Source organism: Vigna angularis, chromosome 6 (assembly GCF_016808095.1).
Source record: "Vigna angularis cultivar LongXiaoDou No.4 chromosome 6, ASM1680809v1, whole genome shotgun sequence".
In the NCBI taxonomy this organism is placed as follows: Eukaryota; Viridiplantae; Streptophyta; class Magnoliopsida; order Fabales; family Fabaceae; genus Vigna; species Vigna angularis.
The window spans coordinates 28,466,533-28,478,102 of record NC_068975.1 but is presented as its reverse complement, the minus strand read 5'-3'; the positions used below and the strand labels follow the sequence as shown (position 1 = coordinate 28,478,102).

Genomic DNA, 11,570 nt, shown 5'->3' with positions numbered 1-11,570 from the left:
TTTTTTTCTTTTCTCTTTATTTTCTTTTTTTTGTTTTATCTTCATTATTAGTTTATTTTCATACAGAATAAAAAAAAATCAAATCAAATAAAAATAATAAATCTTTTCTGTTTTAACTTAATTTTATCTCTATTTCATCTTTTATTTTCTTTTTGTTTTTTTATTAACTTTGTTTTACTTTAGTTTCATTTTTATAAAATCAAAAAAATTATACACATACGAAATACAAAAATACATAAAATACAAAAATACAAAAAAAATATATATATATTTATAAAATAATAAAAAGGGATGCCACGGTGGTTTCCTAATCTTTGCAGAGAAGATGCTTTCCTGCCTCACATGGCAGCCACCATGCACACCTGCAGTTTCCAGTCGCACAAGTTTGACTCCATGGCAGCCACTAGTGGTTGCCTCCCATGTGCCTGGCATGTTTGGATGCTGCAGACTTTATTCCACTTGCCTCCCGGAAGCTACTAAAAAAAGCTTGAAAGAAAAGAGGAGGCTGAAAAAGAGCAAAGACGAGGAAACTACTCTGAGAAGTTACAGAAAGCTTCAAGAGGTGTGTGTTTAAACTGTGTTCATATGATGTTGAAAATGCATGTCTACGTACTTAAGCTACTGAAATGCATGGTTTTATATATTATTATTGAGTGCAATATCTACCAATTCTCGGTTCAATCACAACAAAAATACAAGGCCTCGGCCGAAACTTCTCGTCATTTATGTTTCCCTCCATTCATCTCTTTCAATATATTTCACTCATCACACGACCATTGTAACCACCATATCGGTAGCCAAGGCACAGTGCCACCCATATCCAGCCATCGTGAAGCTGAACGCAACCCATCATTCCACCACAACCATTTCACAATCTCAGACCAACCCACTTCACTATCATCGTCTACCTCTGACCTCACCACCTCCAGCACCGGACCTGCAAACAACCACACCCGTGAATCACCACATCACCACCATTCAACCCAATCTCACCGTCCTCATCATCTCCTTCTACGTTCAACCTCCCTGCCACCACGACACTCATCTTCTTCCTCTCCTCCAACCACGGCAGCTACCATCACCAGCCAACACTTCACGTCTAATCCAGCAGCTGCCACGATCCACCATCCAGCAGTTGAGAAGCTCACGGCCTGCAGCAACAAATTTCATCCAGCTTGAGACGCACATGGCAGCAAAACAAAGGGGCATGGTAGCACGTGAAGATGGTAAGAAGCATGCAGAAAAATAGTGTAAGTGCACTGGCAAGGAGGTGCTGCCACGTGAAAGTGAGCTGGAGGCACATTGAAGTAATGGCTTTCTTTGAATAAAGAAAGAGCAGCTGCTATGTTTTTTTTTGTATTCACTTTTGTTTGGTTTGGTGAGCATGTGACGGACAGCAGAGGTTCCCACCTATCATCATTAACCTCCATGCTCCAACTCTTTCACGTCCAGAGCAACAGCTCTAAGACACACACAGCAGTAAGCAGGTTTTCCCAGGAACACATGTGTAAGTGGATGCAGTTTGGTCAGCACATGCACGTGAAGGTGGAGGGACATGTAAGAAGGAGAATAAAATGGTGTTCTGATGACATGGAAGAACCACTTGACAAGAAGGCGGTCAATGAGCACATATTGGAGTGTCCCACATGCAGCAATAATGAAGTAAAAAATGAAGAAATCAGAAATAATGCAAAGGGAAGCAACCACACGCACAGGGTGTCCACCGTATGAAGAAGAAGACAAGATTGGGAGGCCCTCACCTATTTTCTCACGGCCAAAAAACTGTAGCTCAGCATGCAAAGAAAAGAGGATCACGGGAAGAATTCTGAACAGGTTGGGAGGCTCACGGGTTCTGAGATTTGGCTATAAAAGAAACGCTTCCTTTTCACTCATGAGGGGCCAGCTCTCCATTTTCGCCCTCACTTCCAGCAGCAACCTTCATCCACTCCAGCCATAAAAAAGGAACTGGGGAAGGAGCACCTGATTGCAAAGGAAAGCCAACCGAGAAGAGGAGGAGATCGGACGCAGGAGGCTAACAAAGAGTGAACCAAGCTTCAAGAGGTAAGTAATGCCTTCCACTCCATGTTTTTCTGAGTTTGATTGATTGACCTTGAATGTGCCTCTGTTAAGTTGCCTTTGAGCATGCCTCTGTTATGTTGTTACTAAGTTTGCATGTGTTAAGCTTACGTATGTTAAGTTTGCATATGTTGTTATTTAATGAATGGCTAGTGTTGTAAATATTTGTGCACGTCTGTTGTTACCGAAAATCAATCTTCATCCCTTCATGACACTGAACGTCCAACACCAATTGTCCATATTCACCCAATGCCACAAGCCATATTGACACCCGCGGCCTGCACCTATCATTTTCATCACATTCTCTTTCTCCATTATCTCCTATACTCATACACAGCCAACTTCATCACTTTCGTAGACACCTACGGCCATTGTTAACACCTTACGGCCACTACTTATCTTCACCAATCATCATCTATCCCAGCCAGCAAACTCATCGTCCCTCAGCCACTTCACCAGATTCACCATCATCATCATCTCCCATGCCCACTCTGTCATCCCTGTTTCTCGGCTGACCCTACAGCGCGAGCCGTTTTCATTGACTCACCATCTCCAGGTTCCTGTAACCAACTCTCTGCCACCGTGACCACTTCGCCAGCTTCAGAACTAACGAACCCGACCATGGCTTTAGTAAACTCAGAAAACTCATCACCCCAGATCATCATCGCTACCATACTACTTCACGCGATTCAGCAGTGAAATCCGTCCCTTCACCGTCATCGTCTACACCACCTTCAAACCAAATCACCTTGAGTGTAACGAAGCCGCCATCGAGACCACCGCATTCATTCCCCATTGACATGTCATAGCCATTAATGCCACCATTGTAAGCCGTTAGCTTCCTCGCGCCACTGCGACCTCGCGTCATCCCAGCCAACCACCACCCCAAACTCTTCTCCATCCTCATCACATCATCCCCAGCCCTCTTTGCTGCCGTGAACCTCTATTCCTCTCCCCGCATTCACTGGTCATCATCAACCTCCCAAAACACCTCACGGCCAAATACCCATCCTCCATACTCACACTCACAGTCCATAAATAAACGCACGTTAAGCCTTATTCGAACGTTCGTCTTTCAGTTAGTTTCCAATCGTCCGTCCCCATTTCCCTAACGAACGCTCGCTCATGCGAGCGCTCGTCATTCAACCCGTTTCCCAGCGTCCGTTCGCATATGCTCCAACGAACGCTCGTCATTCAACCCGTTTCCCAGCGTCCGTTCGCATATGCTCCAACGAACGCTCGTCATTCAACCCATTTCTCAGCATCCGTCCTTCATCGCCCATCGAACGCTCGTCCCCAACGAGCGCTCGTCATTAAGCCTCCTCTTCCAGCGTCCGTCCGACATCTTCCACAACGAACGCTCGTCCAAACGAACGCTCGCCCAAACGAGCGCTCGTCATTCAGCCAGTTTCCCAGCGTCCGTTCTGCCTCCTCTTGGACGAATCATTTGGTGACCATTCCACAACGAACGTCCGTCCCCATTTCCCCAACGAACGCTCGCCCATGCGAGCGCTCGTCATTCAACCCGTTTCCCAGCGTCCGTTCGCATATGCTCCAACGAACGCTCGTCATTCAACCCGTTTCCCAGCGTCCGTTCGCATATGCTCCAACGAACGCTCGTCATTCAACCCGTTTCCCAGCGTCCGTTCGCATATGCTCCAACGAACGCTCGTCATTCAACCCATTTCTCAGCATCCGTCCTTCATCGCCCATCGAACGCTCGTCCCCAACGAGCGCTCGTCATTAAGCCTCCTCTTCCAGCGTCCGTCCGACATCTTCCACAACGAACGTCCGTCCCCATTTCCCCAACGAACGCTCGCCCATGCGAGCGCTCATCATTCAACCCGTTTCCCAGTGTCCGTTCGCATATGCTCCAACGAACGCTCGTCATTCAGCCAGTTTCCCAGCGTCCGTTCTGCCTCCTCTTGGACGAATCATTTGGTGACCATTCCACAACGAACGTCCGTCCCCATTTCCCCAACGAACGCTCGCCCATGCGAGCGCTCGTCATTCAACCCGTTTCCCAGCGTCCATTCGCATGTGCTCCAACGAACGCTCGTCATTCAACCCATTTCTCAGCATCCGTCCTTCATCGCCCATCGAACGCTCGTCCCCAACGAGCGCTCGTCATTAAGCCTCCTCTTCCAGCGTCCGTCCGACATCTCCACCAACGAGCGCTCGTCATCCACTCTCCTGTTCTCAACGTCCGCTCGAACGTTCATCATCGCCCAATGAACGCTCGTCCCCAACGAGCGCTCGTCATTCACCTCCTTTCCCAACGTACGTTCGGTCTCTACCACGAACTGCACGATCGCCTGCGACGGAACGTTCGGCATCCCTATTCACGTCGGGCTTTGTTTTTTTATGTTTTTTATTATTATTTTTCTCACCCATTGTACAGTAACTCTCACCCCTTTGTTTTATTTAGTAAACTTATTTGTGTTGTTTTACTTAAAAATTATAAAAATTGTAAATAAAAAAATATATAAAACTTAAAAAAAAACATTTAATGTAATAAATCTCGGTATGAGTACTCGTGCGATCGTACGCATCAGCCTAGTACTTATTGCCCAAATATAAAATAAATAAAAAGCCGTGTGAGTGCTCGTGCGATCGTACGCATCAGCCTAGTACTCATTACGCAAAACAATAAAAGAGAAAGCCGTGTGAGTGCTCGTGCGATCGTACGCATCAGCCTAGTACTCATTACGCAAAACAATAAGAGAAAAAAAAGCCGTGTGAGTGCTCGTGCGATCGTACACATCAGCCTAGTACTCATTACGCAAAAAAATATGTTTCAAAGGTTTAGGCACATGTGTGATCGCACGCATCGTCCTTGTGCTAAAAACCTCTTCATTCTCCTAAATAAAAAATACCAAAAAATATAAAATCTTTAATAAACTAAAAAACATCTACTTTTTCAAATAACAAACAATATTGCCTTGCAGAACTACGTGATCCTTGATTCTCCATCAAAAGTGGAGATACGTAGGAGCAAGGCCAGTCCTTGTCAGGCTCATTCTCCCAAAAATCCAAATTATCCATAACAAGTTTTCAAACAATTTTCCAAACAAATTTCTCAAACAGTTTCTAAAAGAACTACGTAACCCTGATTTCTCATTTTGCATGAGATACGTAGGAGCAAGGTCAATCCTTGTCGGGCCCAAAAGGCTAAAAAATATTGTTTGTTTCTTTTGAGTTTTATTTTAAGGGAAAGTTAAACACTTTGAAAACCACATCCACATTCGCGCATTTAGTTAAAGGTACTGCCTTAGGGCAGGCGTTGTAGGGTGCTAATACCTTCCCTACACGTAACCGACTCCCGAACCAAGAATCTGGTTCAATTTGACCATGCCTTATCATTTTATGGTTTTTCCGTAGTTTTCCAGAATAAACTATGGTGGCGACTCCAAAATCTCTTTTTCAAAATTAATACTCTTTCTTTTATTGGATCGTCGTCCCGTCGCGATTCCGGTTGCGACACATTTGTGTAATCATCCTGAACTCTATTAATCGTTCATACTCATGAAGAGGATGATGATTAGGTAATGACAGTGATAGGAGGTCCTGTCATAAGGACAACCCTAGGGTTCTTATGACTATGACAAAGACTAATATTGTGTGTGTGGTACAATAATATTTTTATTACCACAAATGCATAACTCCACTAATTTAACTCAAGGACACATGTATAAAGATAATTGAGTCTAATACAAATCTTCAAATGTGATATAATTGTTTTGATAAATAAGTGATGTATAATAATATTTCTATGTTAGTTTTATGAATTTCTTTTTGGATATTAATTTATCGTGTTGTTTCTTTAGTGTTTTCTTTTAGTATTAATATTGTATCTACAAGTTTGAAATAAATCTGATTTATTTTATCAATTTTATAACACTTTTTTTTTATCAATTGTAAACTGAAATTAAAATATTACATAATATATCTATTATTAAAATTCATTAAGAAACTAATTTATATGACTTTTATTACAAATAAGTTTTTTATTGGTAATAGATTTGATAGCAACAAACAAATTCATGGATAAATACGTATAATATTTTTTTTAAAAGTTTTTATTCATTTTGTGATAAAATTCATATTAAAATTTTTCAATAATTCTTATTTTAAATTCATCTGTCATTAATTTTTTTTAATATTTATAGATAATTAAATTTTTAAAAAATTCATCTATAATTGATTATTATTTTTAATCTGTTAATATTTAAAATTTTTTGAGATTGCCATATTACAATTGCTAAGTAACTAAAATCCGTTTTTGTAATTGAACTAAAAAGTTCCTTACCTTAATTCCCTTGTTATGTCCTTACTAATATAATAGTCAATTGATAAAAATATAAAAAGTTTATATGGTAAAATTTGCAAAATAAAAAATTTAATGGCAAAATTACAAAAATTGTAAAAATCTAGGGAAAATATTTATTATTAAGCTTAAAAAGTTAGGCTTTATATTCATTTAAATTCAATGTAAATGAACTGTAGAGTTTTTATATTGTGTATAATACCTATAAATTTAAGTGCTGTTTAATTTCAAAAGTTGTTAAAGCATTTATTTAATTTAATTTTATTATTTTACAATGAGTTTTATTTTTTTAATATTTTTTTACAAGTATAAGTTGGATGATTTGCATTTCAATTTTTAAATTAGATAATTTCTTTCTTCTATAATTTTAATGTTTTGATTTTGTAAAAAAAAAAATAATCAGCTCAGTTTTGAACAGAGATCACTGTCCAATTATTGTCCAAAAACTTTCAAAGAGACAATAGTGAAGTTTTCTGAGTGGAGGAAAAGAGAAGAAGCAGAAGGTAAGATGTTAACAAAACAGGTTTTATTATCCAACAACAATAATGTCATGGTGGTGATACACTTCTTGTGTGATAATAACTGCTAATGCAATATCACATCATATAACATCACATCATATGTTAGTAGATGATGATTTATGATGGACGACACAAATTAAGGAGCCACCATGTCCCTCCCCTCAAGCTTGATCTTCAACTGTCAACTCCTCAATAACCTTCCCATGGTTGAAGGGATTAAACCCTTCAACTCCATAGCATTTGCTAGCCAACACTGCTGAATAAGTCCCTTGATTCACCAAATGCTTGCGTGCAACAATAACTGAGTTAATAACCTCATCAGTGGGGTGAAAAACGGAGAGAATTTCAAAACCTTTGAGATCGGAAGAAGGATCAACCACCGGGTAGAGGAAGGCTCTAGCACCATGTGCACTCCTCAACAGCAAAATAGCTCCTGGAGCCATGAACTTGGCAAGGTGTTTGATGACTTCTGCTTTATCCTTATGGTCCATGCCCACAAGTGCTGCCAAGTAGACCACGTTATAGTCCTTGAGGCCATTTGACACGTTTAGAATATCATTAGTGTGGAAGAACATTCTCTTGGACAAGTCAGGGTCCGAAGAGACCAAGCTATGAGCCTTGACATTTGCCAAAAGATCTATGTCGTAGTTGTGGAAGCATGTCTGCCTGAGGTAATGGGTGGCCAAAATGATTGAGGTGAGAGGAAGGGGACCTGAACCCACAAAGGCAAGTTGGGAGGGGACTTGTTGGGTGCAGTGTGTGGTGAGCATGGTGAACTCCAAGTGACTTAGTTTGAGGTAATTAGAGTAGTAGGGGAAGAGTTTCATGTGGTTTAAAGGATTTTCATATGATCCTATGATGGTTGAGTAGTGACTCTCAAGAAGTCCCTCAGCTTTCCCACAAAGTCTAATGAGCTTTGCTACGGTTTCTCTAACCTGTTGGCTCAGCTGAGAAACATCTATTTGACATGGGGTGGTGCAAATCGTGACAAGTTGGGTGAAGAGGTTGTTGACATGGCTGGAGGGGTTGAGGTCTCCAAGTTTGGAGATTTCCTCATAGATTTCACATACCTTTCCTACTATCATTTCCTGTTGGCTCTCCATCTAGTATGACTGATTAAACAACTTGCACAGAAGAAGGACAAAGGACAATAGGAGTGAGTGATGGCAAGGACTCTTGCTAGCTTCTCACCCAGAATTCCAGTTTCACAGCACCCTTCACTCCAAGACTGTGTTCTGTTTAGGCTTTAGAGGCTATTATATACCATTGCTTGACGGTCACTTTTGGTGCAACTTGATGTAAGAGTCCCATTTGCTGTTTATCTCTTAATTAAATAATGGTGAAGTGCATGAGGCAGTGCGGCACTACATTCAAGACAAAGTCACCTAAGAAAGCTATTATTGCTTGCGAGCATCCTAAAAAGAAAAGACAAAATCACTGTTTTATACTTCAAGAATCGATACGAACCTAGGCATAAATAAATGTTTGACTATGGACTTAAAGTGTAGGAAATGAAGGCATAAGTGCGTTGTGACAACCAAATGCATTCTCTTACAGCTCCATCACTAATAGTGAAAATAAAGATAGGGGAGCTAGGAGATAAGACATATATATGGCAACATTGTGCAACATTTTTCACTGAAATTCTGAATAACATATTTGAATAATGTAAGCATTTAGAATTCCAAAAAGAAGTGATAAGAAGAGAAAAAAGGTTACCATGGTTTTGAATTTGGATAATGAACCATCATATGTTCAAGAACTTTTATATCACAGCTGTCCTTAGATAATTATCATCATTAGTAGCATATACCTCAGTGTTTGTATTTATCATCACAACTTACATTTTATTTTTTTCATGTTAGGTGTTAAGGATATATAACTTTAGTAGGGCAGTGGTTGTGGTTGATAAAGGGTTTTAATTTGAAATCTGGAATTATAAGTCCTACCTCTTCATGGTGATTTAATCTTAACAAGTTCTCTTCTCCTCAAACTATTTCAGCTTTATATGACTCACACCTTTGTTTTTTTTTTTCATTTCACTGCTCTCACACTGTCAAACAACCTTGTTCACGAGCATGAGAGATTAAAAGTTTTGCAGGTTTCATGCTTACTTTCAACAAACGTGGACAGAGATTCTCTCTTTAGCCAATTACACCCCTCAGATTTCATGCACAGAGCACTGTTGATGAACATGCATTGCAACCTGCTGCCACCTTTAATGATCGAACTTTGTACAAGACACATGCATTGGTCATTTGTGTTTATGGTCCAATGAAGAGTGGCAACCAAACCATTTTAAAACAAAAATAAGATGCACAAACATGCACATAACTGTTTTTTCTCACTTTTGTTGTCATTTGTCCGCACTGAGATTTGTTTCTCAAAAAAATAAGTAAAAGCATTGAGATCAAGAACACAACGAAACAATAATCTCATAAAAAAGAACAGTACACTTTAAATATCAGGGTGAGAGGGCATGAAATATTTATAAGCATCCAAAAATTAAGGTCCAAAACTTTAATGTTTTATAACTTTACTAACTTTATGAGTATAGTATGTCGACATTGTGTCCATAGAATAGTTGAGCCTTTTGTTAATTATTGTGCAATGTAGTGCGTTATGTGTTTATGCTTCTTACACCTACGCATTACTTATGTTTACATCATCATGAACTTTTAGAGGCAAATCTAAATAAAGAAAGCCAATAACTTGATCATATATATGAGTTTTCTAGAGCTAGTGCAAATGTGAAATATGCATTGGCTATTAAAGCATATTGGGCCTGCTTAATGCCAGTTATCTATAGGAATCAGGGTTTTTAGTCTTTATTTTCTGCCCTGAAAAACATTGGTAATTGGCGTTCCCCATATACTAAAAAATTGCTGCACTTGTTTTGATGTTTGGTGTTCTTGAGTATATGAAGTTGAACTTTGAGATTGATTTTTTTATACATATTTGATTTTTGTTTGGAGAAACTTTGTTGGAAATATAAATTTCAAAGCGTGTTGATTCACAACTCAAGAAAGTAATTGCTTGTATTTTACCCCTTACTCTTCTTTTTCTTTATATATTACTGTTTTCTATATGTTGTAAGTACCAAAGTCTGATATTTTACAAAGATACATTCATTACAATACTATCTCTTTCCTTCTCTCTCTTTCTTACATAGTATTCAGAGTTCATCTCGCACTCTCACTCTCAGTTCTCTCTTCTTTTTTTTTTACATCTCTCTCTTTCTTACATAGTATTCAGAGTTTTTCTCTCACTCTCACTCTCAGTTCTCTTTTTTTTTTTTTTTACATTGTAATCAGATTCCTAAAATGGCAAAATGTTTCCTCTACTAATAATTAAAATCTCCACCATTACCTCCTCCTTCCACTCTTACACTCTTGTTCAGCTAGGAACAGTTGGTATGTGCTACAACTAAAAAACAAGCCTAAATTTGTTTTAAGTCTTAATTTATTATAAATATATAATTAATTTTCATTTTATTTTCTAATGTTTTAAGCTGTAAAGTTATTAAGTCTTGTAGAAAGAGATTTCAATGTCTCTTACTCACTTTATGTCCATTAATTCAGTCAATATTTATTTTATGATGTATTTGATTTCAAATAAAATCTACTTTAAACAAAACTATTTCAAAGATGACAATTTATTAATAATATTTTCTAACCATCATATGGTTTAGAGATAATCATTTTTTTAAAATACTTTAATAATTGTAATATGGAATTAAATTCTCTTATTATCAATTTTTACCCAGCAATAGGAAATCAATGTTCACCTAAACTTAAATTCGTGCAATATATTTGTTTTTTCTATTCATCATCTTTTAAAATTTTCAATTATTCTAATTCAAGTAAAAGAGTTTCTATATTGTAAGGGGTTTCAATCAAATAAAAAAAAGTACATTCATGTATATAAAAAAGAATCAAAATATATTTTTTTTACCAGAACCAACTATGTCTGTGATGTCATCATTATTTTTCTTCTATCAAAACCCGAAGTCAGGAATCATACTATTTTTTATTTTATGAAATTTAAGTTCTATATACATTTCACCATTATGTATTTCAAAGCGACTACAGAATTAATTTTTTTAATAAATTTTCTAATGAGTTATAAGAATTTTGATATTTTACCAAAAAAAAACTGTATAATGAGTTAAAAAAAAATAACGAAATGCATTACCCAATAACTAAACTGAAAATAAGAAAACTTAGGAACTTGAGATTATTTGAGTCTTGGGACGGGCCTCTGACACCACTCAAGGTCCTTGATGTTAATATAACTTGAGTTCCAAACAAAAAGTTATTTATCTAACTTTTGTTACATGACCACATAGGGATAACTTTGAAGTTAAAGTTAATAAAACAGGTTAAAAACATTAGAAGTACCACCTTACCTACCTGTTACAAATCTTGGAGTGTATTTTTTTTTCTTTTATAATTTCACTTTTTGTCAATTAATTTTAAGCTCAAACATAGTTGAAGAAAATTACTTTAGAGTGTATTAATAACCTTATCTAAGAAATAATTTATGAACATTAAGAGTGTTTAATATAACACATTTTTAATATTTACAAAATAATTTATTTGAGTAAAATATATAAACTGTTATTATAATTATTAGGAAAGTAATAC

The 11,570-nt window shown here is 37.6% G+C and overlaps 1 protein-coding gene across 1 annotated transcript; it reads right to left on the bottom strand.

The window, feature by feature from the left end:
* Positions 1-6,907: 6,907 nt before the first annotated feature.
* Positions 6,908-8,166, bottom strand: LOC108342357 (nicotianamine synthase). The gene has a single exon (XM_017580119.2). It carries the CDS (start codon positions 8,025-8,027, stop codon positions 7,086-7,088), a length of 942 nt encoding a protein of 313 aa, XP_017435608.1. The 5' UTR covers positions 8,028-8,166; the 3' UTR covers positions 6,908-7,085.
* Between the last annotated feature and the right edge of the window lie 3,404 nt (positions 8,167-11,570).

Bases quoted from the DNA above. Each gene is read 5' to 3' on its own strand.
- LOC108342357 (XM_017580119.2), bottom strand. From the start codon at position 8,027: ATGGAGAGCCAACAGGAAATGATAGTAGGAAAGGTATGTGAAATCTAT.